We start from the raw sequence: 18,343 nt of genomic DNA on the forward strand, positions 1-18,343 counted from the left end.
ACTATTTCATAAATGGGTGCAGCCAATTGCATGTTTTGCAACTAGAGGGGCTGCTCCTGGCTTCGTTCTGGCAAAGTTAGTTTTATAATCTGTACTGCAGCTGGAGCGTCATAGTGCTTCAATTATTGCAGTAGTTAGTGACGGAGCTGGTAACAACAGGTCAATGTGGACGCATGTGGGAGTGTCCGGAAAAATAGACAGAGTGGTCAACAAAATTCCACACCCTTCCCTCGAAGATGGACGTTTTTTGCACTTCCTCTGTGATGTGCCGCACATTGTGAAGTGTGTGAGAAATAACCTACTGAGTCACGCATTTGCAAAGGTATGAAATACTTTCTTCTCATTCACTTCTTTATTTTACTGTATATCCATTAGTACCGTTGCCCCTGGAGGTTTCCATGCTTTATTAATTTTTCTCAGGCTGGCTCAGATCTTATAAACTTCGGCCATTATCGGCTGCTTCACAACACAGAAAAGGACCAGCAGCTGAAAATTGTGCCCAAACTTACAGCATCTCATGTAAATCCGGGAAAGCTCGAAAAAATGAATGTGCGGCTGGCAACTCAGGTACGGTACCACTGCCTTTTTATGCTAGTCGTGAAGGGTCGTGAAGTATTTTTCTGTATGCAAAAAGTTTTATTTACTAAGCTTTTGATGCATCCAAAAAGATCCTTCTTTATGTTTTACTTTCAGTTGTTCAGCAGGAGCGTGGCCATTGGCCTGAAGTTCTATCGAGAACAACACCACCCAGAGTTTCATGACACCCTGGGCACTGAGAGTTTACTCTCCGCATGAACAACTTGTTTGATACGCTTAATGCAAGGTGTCCAGCTGAAGGTATCCGAAAAGGTTCTGCCAAAATCAAGGTGAGACAAATTTAATTTCTTGTTTACATTTTACAGAAGACCAAATTATCCTGACAAGCATACTTTGATTTATTGCAGGTGATTAAAGACTTCCTTGAGATGCTTGATTTCACTGAGAGGATCAGCATAGTGCAAAATACTAAAATGTTTGCCTCACAAATGACTATGGAGTCGCTCAGAGTGACACTGTTGTCAGTCTTAGACATAATTGCTCTCCTCCATAACCAAGGTGTTCCATATGTTCTGACTGCAAAACTAAATCAGGACCCTTTGGAGGTACGTGTACTTTTTTCTTTGTTGTATGGGCCTTTTTCTTTGTTGTGAATGTATTTCATACAACCATTTGGATGTCACTGATATCATGAAAAAGCTAATAATATAGAATCTCTGACATCCAAACCAATTAGATGGCATTCTTAACCTCACAAGTTTTCATGTATACTTTCCATGTTGTCAGTGCTGTTTTTGACCTTTGGTAATTGCTTTGAACTGTGCAACATGCCTAAAAGTGTTTTTGTTTTTCGATTTCTAGCGCTTCTTTGGAGTGGTGAGATGTTTCGGAGGTCACGAAGATCACCCAACAATCACTCACTTCGGGCAGATTGTTAGGCTTCTCAGCCTCTGCACACCTCTCAAGGTGGCAATAAAAGGCAACTGCACAGGTGAAGTGGACCCAGTCCTTGTGGCTGTTGATGAAAACTTGAACAGTATGAGGCTTGATGCACTTTCCAAGAAGGAATCCCGTGAGGAAGAACTGAAGAAGATCATCAGTCAGATTGACTTGCGTGAACCAGCGATGGACGACAGGCTCCAGCACAGTTACAGCCGCCCCACTGCCAAAGAGAGTGTCCTGTATTATCTTGCAGGGTACGTTGTGAAGAAAATCCAGAAGTTCACTAATTGTGACGATTTCCTAATAGACTGTGTGTCAACGCAGCATGTGCCGCCAGCAGCTGTACTGACCGAGATGAGGTCATTCAAGCCTGGCGCTCTGCAGCACCCATCAGGTGCTTTGGCTGATATGATCAATGCCATTGAATGTGTCATTCAAAAAAAGACGAAGACCAATGAGGTTTTCGGAGATTTGTTTTGGTCTATTCTACAGGAGCTTTCAAAAACCGCTGTAGTTCGAGTAGGATGCAGCCTTCATTATGAAGAGCTGAGTGCTCGCGTTATCAACTTTTATTTAACCACCCGCATGTATTTTTATGCAAAGTTTCTACACCAGCGTCAAAGCTCTAGTGTGAATGTTAAGCAAGCTAGGAAGAGAGCCAAACTCTTGTAGCGCTAATTGGAAAGTGCTGTGCAGGCAGCCTAATAAAAAGATGAATTTTCAAAAGCTTATGCTGTTGGAGTCTGGACCACGTGTTATGCATGATTTCTTTTATGGCAAATGCCTACTATGTGCAACCATCGGCTGTAGTCCTATATCGCCCTAGAACGCTTTAGCGCACAAAAAAAAAACGGGAGGGAAGCTGCGAGCCGCTGAACCCCTCATCGTTACTTTCTCCTGGCTTTTATCATTTCTATACGTCTGATATACTATCTGCATCGGCCCATCTAGCAGAAAATACCTTGCAGCTGCATCACTAAAAACTTTGCTATAAAGATTTCTAGAAACTTCGCTGAGGGCTTAAAATTGTTGCGCTTGTTTTATTATTGGTGGCTGACAACTTGAATCACATTAAAGGTGCTCAAAGCTCTACATAATGCGCAACCCACTGCTGTCGCGCTGCTAGACCCGAGATCGCGGGTGGCCTTCGTTGCTGGCCGCATTTCGAGAAAGCGGCATACAAAGCACGCGCGTGTGATACGCGAGCCCAGCGCAACATATTCGCGGAATTACTCAGGGAGATAAGCATTGGGTGTCGCTCCATTCTCTTTACCTGCGTAGTTAATTTTTCCGCCGAAAATGTCTAGTTTCATAGCATCTATTCTATGAAACGGAGCGGAAAATAAGGGCTCACAAGAAGCGAAACTACACCTCCGCGAGCAGACGACGCGAGGGACTTGGAGCCTGATACGACGCCACTGCCACCTGGCGACGGAGAAGGAAAATGTGCCATCTGCAATGCATGGCTCGAATGGGAAGTTTGAAAACTAACCTGGTCTAGTAACATTGGGCTGTTGGTGGTGCCCATGTGCTGCCTCTCGCACGTTCGTTCGCGCAAGTTTTGCGGCTTTGGCTGTTCTCCGTTTTTTCAGCGCATCATTTTATGGTGTCTTCGGCTGAGCCGCACTGCCTCCGTGCCGGTGATTAGGAAGTGACGTCAAATACTACACGAGTGGCACGTCCACTTGCACCTCAGCCGAACGTGCAAAACATTCTCAGAGTGCCGTTGCTCTTTCTGCCCTCTGTTCACCGTGGTCTCTGAGACTCACAGATCTTAGAGGCCATTTTTACGAGCGGCCGACGCCAACGGCTGCAGTCAGCAATTTGTACAGTTAGCAACAACCTATTCAGTAATTTCCTTTCCAGTGAAACAGCGCAACGGCACAAGGCCAGAGGACAAGAAAGGACGATACACAGCGCTGACTAACAACAGAATGTTTATTCAGTGAGCCATGCTTATAAAGGCGCCAGGGACACTGAAAAAACAGAAAAAACACACACAGAACCGTGACAGATATCCCTCCAACCAGGCATGTATTTGATAACACAAGGCTAACACGTGTGCAAAAATTCATGTTCTTTCTGCAAGATAGCGACAGAAGGGGTGCTTACGCACCTCTGACCCAGCTTCAAGATCTCAGACGCTTCGATAACTTCTCTAGTCAGCTGATCTTTGTGTCTATTAACAATTCTGCTTTTGTCATACAGAGGCTGGCACGTACAATCACGACAGTGAACACCAATGTGGCGGGCAGCGTTCTTGACATCATTTTTGTGCTCCCTCAGCCTATCGTTCAAACAACGACCAGTTTGTCCAACATATGAACCACCGCAACTCAAAGGGATCGAATAAACCAGATTCTCTACGCACTTCACAAATTTTACCTCATGCTTTTTTGTGCAGATGGGTTCACCTTCATTTGACTTTTTGGGGCCATTTACACGCGCGCACAGACTTCTCAATTTCACAGGAGCTGAAAACACAACATCTACTCCGGCTCTCTTACCTATTCTTTTCAAATTATGCGATACAACATGAATGTAGGGTATCACAGACACATTTTTTCTTCTGGTACTATGGTCGACAGCGGCGGAAAGTTTTAACTTTTTCAGCATCCCCTCCGGTACAGCTGCTAAGACGTTGAGGGGGTATCCTGCAGTAACGAGCCTCTGAACCTGATAATAAAAACTATTGGCAGTCCTGTGGGTGCAAGATTTTTTCATGGATTTTTGGAGGGATATCTGTCACGGTTCTGTGTGTGTTTTTTCTGTTTTTTCAGTGTCCCTGGCGCCTTTATAAGCATGGCTCACTGAATAAACATTCTGTTGTTAGTCAGCGCTGTGTATCGTCCTTTCTTGTCCTCTGGCCTTGTGCCGTTGCGCTGTTTCACTGGAAATCATGTCAGACCAACGTGCCCATCAGTTATTGTTATTCAGTAACCGCGCGCAGGACCGGCGTTCATAGTGACGGTGGACAATGCGGGAACCACGACCATGCTCATGAAATACTGCGACTGTGCTTGTGCAGGTTTGTCAGACACACCACGGCGTTATGCTCGCTGGTTTTGATGCATACGCTTTAGATCAGCTAGAGTGATTTCCGAAAATATCTGCCGACGTCTCTCAATCCAATCTCAGCTCTCCACATTGTCACTGTATTGATATATGTTTTAACCTATGCTCACGTTGGCAAAAAGTATGATGTCATAAAGTGCAGGCGTGCCAGATGAACCGCATTTGCCGTTCGCCGCACTAAAGATATTGACGAACCTTTAATTTTTTCAAACGTTCAAGGCACAGCGCTCGCCGGCCGGTGGCTGCATGATTGCAGCGCGAATAAATGCATTGCTGCCGCTACAATATTCAACATTTCTTTAAAATATGCCCACTTGTGATGCTTCACGTTTTTCCCTTTTCGTCGATGCTTCCTATCGGCCACTGCGTAGTGATATTGCCCGCGCCAACAGCATCGTCCACCCGCGACGTGTGCTAGCGCGAGCTGCACGACGGGATTGCACCGCGCTCCACCGTGTGTCTCCACGGTGGCGCGCGGTGGCGCGCACTCGTGTCGTGCTCGTCCCAGCCGAACGTAAGGCACTGCACAAGTGGCATCCAGCCGAACGTGGAGCACCGCACGAGTGCGTGGAAAACTCCACGAGTGCCGTCAGCCGAAGACACCATTAGTTTGTTTCGCCGGCTGCCTTCTTCATTCGTGAAACGTAGGAATGCCGAACCGTCAACAGCAACGACACTGCTTTGCTCCCGGGTGTCAAACCGGCTACAAGTGGACTAAAGGAAAGCAGCCGCTGTTGTTTACTGTGCCGAAAGATGAGGAAAGACGCCGAATTTGCCAGCCAGGGATTTAAGTACATCACGACATCCAGATTGAGCCAGGATACACTGGAAAATTTATTTTGCATAATCAGGCAATCCTGCGGGTCCAACGACCACCCAACCCCCACACAGTTTCTAATTGTCGTCAACAGCTTGTCGTTTTACAATCTTGCAAAGACAGCGCGCTCAGGAAATGCTGACCTTAATAGAGGTAGTGGAGAAATAAGTTCTCTCCAGGGTGCGTGCGATGCTCCTGCTAAAGTAGACAGGGTTGCTGCAATCGACCAGCTCATCGAGAAAGGCAACCTAGCTTCATCCGGGCGCATGCTTCAGAGTATTTCTGCTGAGCACAGAGAGTATGTAGAGCAGAAGAGCAACGACCGGCTTATACATTATATGGCAGGGTATGTTGCCCGAAAGTATCTCAAACGTTATGACTGCAAGCACTGCATGCAAAGCCTTTCTTTTGGAAAGCTCCAATAAGGAATGCAGAAATTCTGAGTTCACAGTGATATGTGACAAGGGAGAGTTCTTGTATCCTTCGCAAGAACTTTTCCGGGCAGTGAAGAAGTTAGAGAACATATTCCCTGTATTCTTCAGTCGAATGAACTCTACAGTGACAGCATACTAGATTAAACGCTGCTTGTGAAGGCAAATTTTCGTTATGCCTTAGGTTGCAGCCAGCAGGCAGATGCGCTCACAACAGGGCTGACGAAGTTCTATGTGCTGACAAGGCTACACTTTTATGTTTTTATGTAATTATTAAAAGGGCTGAACCAATCGCAACAGGAACGGCGGAAAAAGAAATTGTTCACGAAGATAAGCGTTGTCTATAGTACCTCTCTCGTAGCAGCCGTGAGCAGTGCCTTGAAAAAGAGGTGGCTGCCTGTTTATTGTACCAATAAACTTGTTTGCTACTACCATTAGCTCCCCTACTTTTTTTTTGCATATTTATTACGAAATTTCGCGCATTGTAGGAACCGCCGTGACCGCCTACTAATGGCATCACCGTAGCTGGAATTATCTCTAGATTTCAGTGAATGTGTACTTTGGAAAATAAAAGCTGAACTTGATGAAATAAAGCCTTGTCGATTCGGTATCTCTCTGTTCAGGACGCGTAAGTACGCATGCCGCAATTGTTTAGCTAACTTTAACAGTGAATGTGATTGCGTCTGGACGTGCATCGAGAATTTTGATAGAAAATTAAGCGATTTGCTCAACCACAATTTTACTTCTGCCCTGTTTTCGAGGTCTGCGTTCAGAAATGCAACCGGATCGTCGTACGGCGGCTCTGTCTCTGCACCAAGGAGGATATATAAAACTTGCTGGAGTGGAGAGGGCGCGCTCCGACCGAAGCCTTCGTCCGCCATCCTACCAGAGGCAGAAAGCGCGCTCGGCGCCAGCGGCACCGGCTCGCGCTGCTGTTTTCGTGATTTGGTCTGCAGTGCAAGTTGATGTGAGGGGCATGTAAACACCATCGATTTGATTATGGTTGCCTCTTGCGTTGCCTACGGATGTGCGAACAGGCTGAAGAAGGGTTGTGGCCTCACGTTTCACCTGTAAGTATACGAGAACACGTTCATTGAGCCACTACGCTCGCGTTGCCGATGGATGTCAACTGATAAGTTGTGTGTGTGTGTGCAAGGACTAATAGTCCTGGAATTGCCGACAGGTTTCCAAAAGATCCGGAGCTGCGGAGCCTGTGGGAGCGGGCTGTTCGCCGTGAAAGGTGGCATGCGAAAGATGGAGATCGCCTTTGCTGTGTGCATTTCGCGCCGGAGTGCTTCGACCGCACCGGACAGACAACGCGACTGCGTGCGGGTAGTGTTCCTTCTGTGTTCCCTGCGTTTCCGGAGCATCTACAGAAGCCCATGAGTATGTTAGAACGTCGCGCGATGTATTTGTGGCGGTCTCGTTTTCGTTGAAAAGAAGTGACCGTGATAAGTCGGATAAAAATCAACACTGTGTGCCCTGCCAGCTGCAAAAGCGAGAAATGCGACTGAGTTTCTCGAGCTCATTAGACCGCGGATGTCGTTTTCAACTAATGTCATTAAATTTACCATTGTCGCATCTAATGAAGGGCATTACCTTTGAATGACATTCTATGAAAATTACATCAAATTTGCCGTCTGGCAGGGTCGCCTCAGCTAGGCTGTAACCATGACATTGGATAGAGAGCGCTATTGCGCCTAGATTTTGCACAGCTTCATTTTTTTTTCATTTTCATAGCATAAAAAGTACGAAAACTGCTACTCATAACCGTAGGCTGCAGATGCGGCTTCAGTCTGCAAATCTGTTCAGTAAGCGCGCGTCGGTGGTGACGTGAAGAGATCTAATTAATATGCAAGCTCAGATGCTAAACAAAATAAACAGGCTAATGATTTGAAAAGATGCTTAAGCGAAATTTGAAAATAACATACATCCACCTTTATGAAGCAGTAAGTTTTGGTAGCAAACGAGGCATAGCTTTACAACTGCTCTTATTTTTCTCTGACTTCAGACTCATCAGATGTACATATGGCGTCTATTTCAGGTGAAAAGGAAGCGTCCTGGCCGCAAGCATGAAGACACCCCAGCCAATAACTGCTCACCGCCGCATGAAAAGTCTGAAGCTGAAGAAGAGCCACCTGTGCCTTCACCCACCAAACAATGGTACAAAGAAAAAGTCAGTGCCTCTGAGGAAGAAATAACTCAGCTGAAAAAGAAAGTTAAAACTTTTCAGCAAACGAAGCGAAGACTCACAAAGAGAAATGAGACAGCGCAAGAAATTATCAAGGAAATCAGAGATCAAAAACTCCTTTCAGAAGAAGGATCACAGGTGTTCACGTCTTCATTTTCAATTGATATTCAGCAGCTTCTGAACAGAGCGGGCAACAAGCAAAAGGGTGTATACACACCCGAGCTCCGCGCGTTCGCGCTGACTTTGCATTTTTATTCCCCGGCCGCGTATGACTACGTCAGGTCCAAATTCAATGATGCCCTTCCTTCACAGCGGACACTTAGGCAATGGTATCGCTCAGTGCACGGAGCTCCTGGCTTTACAGATGAAGCATTTTGCTTCCTTCAAAAATTTACACAATCACGAATGAGCCATTCTACTGCGCTCTGATCGTGGACGACATGGCCATAAGAAAACATGTAGAACTTGTTGGAAACAAAATAGTCGGGTATGTGGACTTTGGAACAGGGCTAGATGACGACAGTCTCCCTGAAGCGAGAAATGTGTGTGTGTACATGATTGTTGGTGTAAATATCAGAATCAAGATGCCTGTCGCTTACTTTTTGATCGACACACTCACTGGTGCCGAGAGGGCGGAGCTGACTAAGCAGTGCATTGACAAGCTTGAGTCAGTGCATGCTAATGTCATCTCTCTTACATTTGATGGTGCCTCCTCTAACTTCACTATGGCGAAATGTTTAGGCGCTGAGCTTCTACCGTGTTCTCACCGGTTTTCTACAAGCTTTGTCAACCCTGCTGACTGCACCAAAAACATTCAGTTTATCTTAGATGCCTGTCACATGATTAAGCTTGTGCGGAACTCATTTGCAACTGTAAGCCACCTTATTGACATGGAAGGAAATCACGTGAAGTGGGCTTATATACTGGCATTGGAGGCATTGCAACGTGGAGAAGGGTTGCGGCTTGGAAACAAGCTCACAAAGGTGCATGTCCAGTGAGAAAAGCAAAAAATGAAAGTACGATATGCAGTACAAGCGTTGAGTGCTTCAGTTGCTGACGCCTTGGACTTCTGCGAACAAGTGCTCAAGCTGCCACAGTTCAAGGGTGCCACTTAGGGCTATTAGGTCCCATTTAGGGCTATAGTTTCCGAAGGCGGCAGTTGGCAGTATTTAATCTCTAGTTACCTACAGGAACACATTTCAGGATTGACAGTTGACGATCCTTTTGCTGTGAAAAATGCCGATGTTCTTGTCAAGTTCCTAAGGCAAGAAAATCCGGGAAGGTGTACCGGTTTCAGCATAGACATACAAGACCTTTATTATTCTCTTCCGCATAAAGGCATGTTAAAAGCGGTACGCAAGTGCATAGATGAAGAAAATGACGAAGCTAGGATTGTGAGTCGGTGCGGTATTTCGGTGTCTGCTTTTCTTGAGATTTTGGCTATCTATTTGCAATCAACATACGTGGGATGGCGAGGAGATGTATATGTTCAAAGAAAGGGCATATGCATAGGTTCGAAGGTTGCTCCAGCCCTAAGCAGCATTTATCTTTCCCAGGTAGACAAGAAAATAAAAAACAAAATTGGGGGTCTTGCAATGCATATTTCAAGATTTGTTGATGATTTTTTAGTTTTAGTAGACAGGGACAGTTTCAATACAAGAGTGAATGACATTCTAAAGGTTTTTCAAGAATGTGGTAAAGGACTGTCCTTCACTTTCAAGTTGCCGTCAGAAAATGCACTGCAGTTTTTAAGTTTGAAGTTGTTTTTCAGGGAAGAGCACATCTGCTGGATGCATTCACCCCGATCCCAAAAACCGGTGTTAAGTTTTACCTCGGGGCACTCAAAGCTAGTAAAGAATGGAATTGCAATGACTACCTTACGTTCAAGCCTCACAAATTCATGCCATCACTGCATAGCCGACAGTCTGATGTTACAAGTAAGTAGATTAGAAGCCGCAGGGTTTCCACAGGGGGTTATTTCAGCAACTTGCGAGAAGCTGGTGAGGGTAGTGCGAAAAGATTTCTTGAATACAAAATTGGACAGAACAGGAAAAAAATTTGCTGTTATTCTGTATATGCACCAAACGGCTCATAATCTAAAAAAGGTGGCGGGCAGATTTGACGTGAATGTGGTGTTTTCTGCGCCACACAAGTTGGGGGGGGGGGGGGGGGGGGGGGCTTTGTCGCATGATAGGGAACCGCCATGACAATATATCAAGAATTAGCCCATTTCGTTGTTTGGTTTCCCATAGATCAAGGTGTGTAGAGTGCGCATGTTCAGTTGTGTATGAACTTCCTCTTTCATGTAAAAAAGTATATATAGGACAGACCGGCCGATGTATAAATATTCGACTTAGGGAGCATCTTCGTTCACTATCAGATTCAAACTATTCGCATCTAAGAGAGCACTGCGAAGCATGCAAGATTGAAAATAAGAAAGTATGCAGACCTCTAGTCGCGCGCACACGTATTTTATTCCGCCATAGAGATAAGACGACAAGGGAGCTGATTGAGGCATATCACATTTGGAAAAGACGGGATGAATGCACCAGTCAGCCTTCCTTATTGATGGTCGATAAAGAGGTCGCTTTTCTTGACAACACGTGATGTGTGTTTTTTTTTTAGTACCTTTGTTTTTTAGTACCTTTGTTTTTTTTCTGGCTGTCTCATGTTTTTTCGGTTAATCACAGAGTTCTGAAATCGCGTTGTAAGGTTTTAATCTTGACTCATGATATAGTCTTAGACTGTTGTATTTCTGGGCATGTGCGCGAGTGACGTCAGGTCATGTGATTTTTTAAATATAAATGTCTGTTGTTTTTCTGAATAAAAAATAGTTGTGAGTCCGCGCTCGTCCGTGTGGTTTCCTTCTTCTTTGTCTTCCGTCCCTTTCGCGCTGTTTTTTCCACCCAAAATGAACGCGTACCAACTCGCCCAACTTTCCATTCTACTGCAACAACTAAGTTCATTAGGATTTTTGATCGCTTGTTCGACATCATGAACTCTCGAAACCCACTTGCAAGGTCCTATAAGGCACCTCTTCGCAAGCAGAATGAAGCCAACAGGAAGCTATTCTTTTCCGAGGCCCGTGCCTACATACAAGGGCTAAGAGACCCGGCAGGGCGTCCAGTAATAGAAGGGCTGAGGAAAACTGGGTTCGTTGGATTTTTGGTGTGCATGACCAGCACAGAAAAATTGTTCGATGAGCTTGTTCGCAAGGATCAGCTGAAATACTTGCTGACGCACAAGGTTAGCCAAGATCACGCCGAAAACTTCTTCGGGTCCATACGTGCACGAGGTGGTCATAACAACCCAACCGCTGCGCAGTTCATGGCTGCATACAAGCGTCTGTTGGTTCAGACAGAAGTGACTTCATCAAGCTCTGGAAACTGCTCCCAAGACATAGTCTCAATTCTAAATCCAACAACTACAGGAGCTTTGGTAGGTGCTTACTGATATGCGCAGGTCATCAATCCTGCAGGCCGACGACCACAACTATACCCATCGCATTGACTGCCCAGAAAGCCTGTCAGCTTTTGTCGGTGCTGTAGTGCCGTACATTGCAGGTTTCGTCGTTCAGAAAGTTCGTTCAACGGTAACATGTGAACTGTGCGTCGCAGCCCTGCACTCGGATGAACTGGCACCTTTAATTAGGCAAAAGAGCCGAGGTGGACTCATTGCACCGTCACAAGACGTCGTTGGCCTGTGTGAAGCAGTTGAAAAGGGGCTGCGACGGCTACAGGCAGAATATGATACTATTAAAATGGTGACGGTAAGATCAAAACACCTCATCCTTGAAGTCCTGGGCACCTGCACAGAGAAAAACTGGTTCCAGAAACTGGAGGACCACATCCTTGATCTTGATCCACTTGATAACCATATTTATATTTTGTGCAAAAAAATCGCTGAAGAATATATAAAAGTGAGAATACACCACACAACTATACCCATCGCATTGACTGCCCAGAAAGCCTGTCAGCTTTTGTCGGTGCTGTAGTGCCGTACATTGCAGGTTTCGTCGTTCAGAAAGTTCGTTCAACGGTAACATGTGAACTGTGCGTCACAGCCCTGCACTCGGATGAACTGGCACCTTCAATTAGGCAAAAGAGCCGAGGTGGACTCATTTCACCGTCACAAGACGTCGTTGGCCTGTGTGAAGCAGTTGAAAAGGGGCTGCGACGGCTACATGCAGAATATGATACTATTAAAATGGTGACGGTAAGATCAAAACACCTCATCCTTGAAGTCCTGGGCACCTGCACAGAGAAAAACTGGTTCCAGAAACTGGAGGACCACATCCTTGATCTTGATCCACTTGATAACCATATTTATAATTTGTGCAAAAAAATCGCTGAAGAATATATAAAAGTGAGAATACACCACATGACGAAAGAACGAAACCGTGAACTGATCAAAAACAAAGTGAGACCACTTTTGTCGAGGGTGATTATTTTCAATCACCAGTAGGGTGTTTCTCATGGTGTTCATGACTGTATGTGAGATTTTCTCCTTAATATCTGCTCATTTTAACTGCCTTCTGCATATCAGTTGGCTGCTGGTTGATGGTAAATAAACGACTACAACTAGAACCGCACATTCGCATTCCTTTCTAAATGGGAGCAGCTGCATCAGCAAAGCGAAAAAGCGCGAGCGCAGCTGCATTACGCTTTTCTCCTTAATATTTGTAAAGTTACACTGCCTTTTACATGCCAGTTTTCTGCTAGCTGATGGAAAATAAATGTATATAACTAGAACCACTCGTTTTTGTTGCTCTGTAAATGCGAGCAACGTCATCCGCAGCGCGGAAAAGCACGAGCGCGGCAGTGCTAAGCTTTTCTGCTTAATATTTGAGCTGGAAAACTGCCTTGTACATGCCAGTTTCCCTCTGGTTGACGAAAAATAGACGTTTAATGCTAGAACCGCTCGTTAGCGTTGCTTTGTAAACGCGAAAAAGCGCGGCTGCGCTATGCTTTTCTACTTAATATTTCCGCAGTTAAGTAGCCTTCATCACGCCAGTTGGCTGCTATAGTTGATGGAAGATAATCGTTTACAACCAGAAGCACTTGTTTTCATTGGTTTCTGAATGCGAGCGCCTTCATGAGCAGCGCGAAAAAGTAGAAGCGCGGACAGGCGCGGCTGCCTTTTGCCTCTGGTAAGATGGCCGCCGGCCGTTCGGCGCGGCTTCACCCTTGCCCATAGGCGCGTATAGGCGGCTTCCACTCCAGCAAGTTTTATATATCCGCCTTGCTCTGCACCCGTCGGGTCGGCTTTATCTTCGCACAAACTTATGGCATTTCCGCCTTTCCACCTTTTCCGGGCTCTTTGCCTTGAGAGGTAGGTTTTAAGAAAAATGCATTCGAGCTGCAGACGTCCGATTTTCGGTGTTACACCAGACGCACACAGGTTTCTCGGCGCTGCGAATGTCGCGGGTTCTTTACAGCCGGTGCTCCGGTGGCGCCATCTCGCGCTATCGACGTGAGATGGCGCACCCGCGGGCTCTCCCTGAACCCACTACCCCCTTCTAGAACACTATAGCCCCGCCTTAGGCTAGAAGGTTTTCTGTACAAGGAGCCCGCGGCTGAAGTTTGCTGGCCATCTGGCGGCGGAACGTGAACTACTGGGAAGAGAAGCAGCCGGTGCGCGCCGTTGCGCGGCGGCAGACAAGTGCGTGCGCACGCGTTCCGAGGCCGTCCTGGGCGCAGCAGGGCGCCGCGGCGTCGCCAGTTTTGTGCAGTTGTTCGGCGAGCGTGTTGTGGAATTTGTACAATGGCTGAAGCGGTCCTACCTAAGCGGAAACGGAGCCCGAAGTATTGCTGTGTTGTCGGCTGCCACAACAGTGCGGAAAACACCAAGGGACTTGATCCACCTGTAAAACTGTACCGATTTCCGGGGAAATGGTATGAAAAAGAAAGACTTCAATCGTGGATCAACGCAGTGAGGAGGGTTAGGTAAGTCCCTACAGCCATGCCGTGCTTTCGGCTGTGGCGGTTTGTATTTTGTGTTCGTTCGTTTTGGTTACAAGCCGGTACTCAACGCTGAGCATGCAAGCGACGACTGCACTGATGATTACGGGTACTTGTTGTGTTCTCGCAAGCACAAATGTAAAATTTGGATTGCGATTGCGTAGTGGCTTTTGATTTCCTGTATTGTTTTTTTAGGTGTGGCCGTCGTTGTTACAAGTTCGCACATGAATATGCTAGCGCGTTTAAATAAACATTGCGCTGTTAGGTGATTACAGTTAGGCGCTGTCAGAGCAGATTTATCACATCGGAAAGAACTGCTGCAATAAAGGATTGGTTTGTGAATTCTACGCCCGAAACCACCTCGGGCAATATGATAGACGCCGTAGTTTGCTTTGTTTTGTTGTGAATTTATATGCTGTTTTAACCTGTGAATCACACTTGCACTTATTATTATGCTATATTCGAGGAGCTCGTGAATTATTTGAGCCGCCCCCTTCGGAACTTCTGCGATTTCGTTTGTGTCTGTGCGTGTGTTTATGTTTGCCTTGGCAATTGATAATAGACAATACTATTCTTTCTTATGTAGCCCTGATGGAAATGTTTGGTTGCCTAAGGAGCACACAAGAATTTGCAGCAGACATTTTGTAGGCAACAGCAAGAGTGACATTAGCCAATATCCAGCCTACATCCCTACCATTTTCCCTCCGATCTACAGAAAAAAAGCACCTGACAGGGAAAGAGCGCAAAGGTATGAAAGCAAAAATGTGAAACTGCCAGTGTAAAATGCAGCCTTGTGTTTTTTAATCAGTTCTGCTTTTTTTATTTCATACTTTAAATCCTCTCACTGATTGTAACCGGGAGGGCATTCAAAAGGGCAATGAGATAAAAATATAGCAGTTAATTGCACGATGAGCTTGGCTGCACCTTTTTTAAGGTTGGCAGTAATATGTTACTTTTACTGGTTCAATGCAGGTGGCAAAGGCGTCTCAACCAGGCAATATCTTCTAGACAGCTCGGTGCAGGAAGTGAAAATCCATCACGAAGTACAGAAGATGAAGCGACAATGCATAAACCAGGAACCTCCATTACAGACTGTCGACATCAGGACATTCACATGATGGATCTCAGTGATGCACCTCTGGAGATGAGCGCAGCTGTGGCTTCGACAATCAGCACAAGTGATTCGCATCCTTCAATGAGTGTGTGTGGCACAGGAGAAAGTCATTTCATTGCAAAGAGAGATGCTGTAAGAACACCTTTTAATTATGGGATCATATTTCTGTCTATAGAAAAAGCTTGACACAAATCCAACATTAATTTGCTATTAATACTGCCCTTTCAACACTGTTCTCCTGTAGCACTGAGAACATATCTGTGCAATACAACATAGTCATTTATACATATTTTTTTTTCAGGCATCCCAAACCAAAGAGAGTGTGGCTCAAGGAAAGCTAACTATACTTCTTTCTGCGACAAATGGAACTGATGCATCTACTCAAGTTGTGCACACAGAAATGAGTGACAAGGTTGGACTATGCTGCGGTTTCCCCTTATCAGTTGTGCTTAACTCTAGCTAACATTTTATTAAGGCTAGCAGAGGGTTTCTTTTTTTAGTGCAATTACCTTTGTTGTGAATTTTTCTTCCTGTGTAACATTTTGTTATTTTATAGTAGTGGTTCTTATTTTCTTTTGGGAATGAATAAGCATAGTTGCAGGGGGATGCAAATAGCATTTTTCATTGGTTAGTCCTCTTGCTAAAGTATATTTGCCTGTAAATTGCACCATGTTCTCTGTTTATTCTGCTGCAGGTTGCAAGTACGGATGGCAACTGGAAGAAAAACTGTGGATTTCAAGGCTTTCAGTCTCTAAAAGAAAAAGAAAAAGCGCTGCAAGATTTATGTGGAGTGACACTGCAAGTCTTCTGCCTCCTTTTGAACCTGCTGCCTCCTCCGAAGTACAGGCGCAATACTATGTCAAATGAAGATAGGCTGTGCTTGTTTCTCGCCAAGCTACGTCTTGGGATAACATATAGTGCACTAGGAGTAATTTTCAGTGTCGCACCCTCAACAGCATCCACTGTCTTTAGGAAAACACTTGGTATTTTAAGCATTGCTCTGAAGGATTGGGTCTTCATGCCTTCCCGGAGAGCAATCAAACTTTCTTTGCCTGCCCCATTTAAAGAAAACTACCCGAACTGGACCTTAATAATAGATTGTACCGAGATCCGCACTGAAGCACCCTCAAATCCTGACTGTCAACATATTTTGTACTCACATTACAAGGGAGGATGCACGCTGAAATTCTTAATTGGTATAATTCCTAATGGTATGATAAGCTTCGTATCAAAGGTTTATGGAGGGCGACATACTGACTCATTCATTACCAAAGACCGGCTTTCTGGAGCTTAGACCAGGCGATTTAATTTTAAGTGATAAAGGATTTCCATGCATCCGCACAACGGTAGAAGGGAAAGGTGCGGTGATATGCCTCCTTTTAATTCAACAGGTGGTCGAATGTCTGATGATGACATGGACATGACTTACAAGATTGCCTCAGTATGTATCCATGTTGACAGAGTAATCCAAAGATTGAAAATTTTTTATATCCTAAGGAACAGAGTACCACTTAGCCTGATACCACACATGAAAGTATTTTCAGTGTGTGCTGCCTTAGTAAATTTTCAACCTCCAATAATTAAGCAGTAGGCCTGCTTTGCTTGATGTAGTCCATACCTTAGTTTGCATGAATTACATTCATAAGAGTTCATGTTAGCACTCAAGTGAGTTCACAACTCTTAATTGTATGCATCCCAGCCAATAAATGGGTATGCTAATCACAGCACTGAGGACTTTTGTTTTACTTACTTTTGTTGTGAAAGGTTCTGTTGGTCACCATGTGTTTCGCACAGCAGATCTGTGCTTTTAACTTTTTATTCTCCCATAGATGGCAGCAAAATAGTGAAAGCAATGGATGCAAGCTAGTACATGGCACTGAAATGGTATCACAGAAATATGGATTATTGAACATCACTTGATATCACCTCATCATAGGTGTAATGTTAAGAGATAGGAAGCGTGCACAGTGGGTCACAGGACAAACTTCAGTTAATGACATTCTTGTCGAAATCAAGAATAGGCATGGGCAGAACATGTAATGCGAAGAAAGGATAACCGGTGGTCACTGAGGGTAACAACATGAATTCCAAGGGAACTAAAGTGTAGCGGGGGGGGGGGGGGCGGCAGATAATTAGATGAGATGAAGCAAATCAGGGGTCAAGTGAGTGCAAGCTAGCACAGGATCAGGTTAATTGGAGGAATATGGGAGAGGCCTTTGCCCTGCTTTGGGTATAGCCAGGCTAATGACGATGACTTCATATCACAGAACTCTGATTTATTGCACATGAGCTACACCCGACTACACTTAAATGAGATCACTTAGACATCTGACTAGCATAAACAGTGCTACACATCTGGGTTGTCAGCCCAGATGTGTTTACAATAAAAATGCAGTACAATGCACCGAAATTTAATGTAGTAAAGGTTGAGACTGTTGTCCTTTGGACATAAAACTCTTGCAAACCAACGCTTGACGCTTCCCCTAATTAGTCATGTGGTCTTTGCATGCTACATTTAGCGCTATATTATTGATAACTTACATTTTTCAGTTTTACTTGTGCTTTACTAAAAAAATTTAATGCATTTCACTGTTTTTTACTGAAATGCAATTTTATTATGGATGAAATATGTTAATGCTTTATCTGGCAAATTTTCCTATGTCATGACTAGGGGACACTTGGACTAAAAAATGAAAAAGCTACCATTAGAACAAAAATTCATGCTCAAACACTTAAAATCTCCAGGTGTATTAAATTAACATAGCACGTCCTTTCAAAAGGCACCTGTTATAGCCAGAGTTGCTTCATGGCAATAAATATCACATAACATAACACATTTTCATTACATAACTTCTGAATACAAAATTCTTAAGTATGTTTAATAATTGGATATTCCTGGAATTAAAAAAAATGGATAGGGGTTCAAAATTAATAAGGAATTCAGTGCGTGAATTCAGCGAAGCATCTTGAATCAGCTGAGGAAATAAAGTATTGAGATCTTGAGCAACAACTGAATTAAAAACTTGTGGGGACCTGCCCTGCAGCCCCCTGAGTTTGCTTTCCCGCGAGGCACCGTGCAGCGGCGGTCTCCCCTCGAGGCTGAGCGGGTTCCCTTGTCAGTTACATTAACTGGCAAGAGAGGGCGCCAGCGTCGCCGCGGGGGAGACTGCTGAAGCCTGCCCGCGGGAGATGGGCTCTCTTGGGCCGGGATAATCGCCGCGATCGGACGCGTCGCTCGCTGCTCCGCTCTTCGCCGACGGGGCGAAGAAGCGACGG

At 45.0% G+C, this 18,343-nt stretch overlaps 1 protein-coding gene, 1 long non-coding RNA gene and 1 pseudogene across 2 annotated transcripts; all 3 read left to right on the forward strand.

The window, feature by feature from the left end:
• Window positions 1-6,787: 6,787 nt before the first annotated feature.
• On the forward strand, window positions 6,788-8,422 carry LOC144134557 (THAP domain-containing protein 2-like). Its single transcript, XM_077667460.1, has 3 exons — window positions 6,788-6,872; window positions 6,986-7,192; window positions 7,855-8,422. The coding sequence occupies exons 1-3, from the start codon at window positions 6,802-6,804 to the stop codon at window positions 8,420-8,422; spliced, it is 846 nt and encodes a 281-aa protein (XP_077523586.1). The 5' UTR covers window positions 6,788-6,801.
• Window positions 8,423-11,320: 2,898 nt separating this feature from the next.
• On the forward strand, window positions 11,321-12,457 carry LOC144134558 (uncharacterized; annotated as a pseudogene).
• A 1,329-nt stretch (window positions 12,458-13,786) lies between these two features.
• Window positions 13,787-16,782, forward strand: LOC144134559 (uncharacterized). The gene is made up of 5 exons (XR_013315147.1): window positions 13,787-13,938; window positions 14,540-14,701; window positions 14,926-15,199; window positions 15,369-15,479; window positions 15,762-16,782. It is a non-coding gene; the product is annotated as an uncharacterized LOC144134559 (long non-coding RNA).
• Window positions 16,783-18,343: the final 1,561 nt, after the last annotated feature.

The sequence above is a fragment of the Amblyomma americanum genome, chromosome 5 (genome assembly GCF_052857255.1).
Source record: "Amblyomma americanum isolate KBUSLIRL-KWMA chromosome 5, ASM5285725v1, whole genome shotgun sequence".
NCBI lineage: Eukaryota > Metazoa > Arthropoda > Arachnida > Ixodida > Ixodidae > Amblyomma > Amblyomma americanum.

Bases quoted from the DNA above. Each gene is read 5' to 3' on its own strand.
- LOC144134557 (XM_077667460.1), top strand. From the start codon at position 6,802: ATGGTTGCCTCTTGCGTTGCCTACGGATGTGCGAACAGGCTGAAGAAG. The intron at 6,873-6,985 runs GTAAGTATACGA...AATTGCCGACAG, and splicing joins TGTGGCCTCACGTTTCACCT to GTTTCCAAAAGATCCGGAGC. The intron at 7,193-7,854 runs GTTAGAACGTCG...TCAGGTGAAAAG, and splicing joins CTACAGAAGCCCATGAGTAT to GAAGCGTCCTGGCCGCAAGC.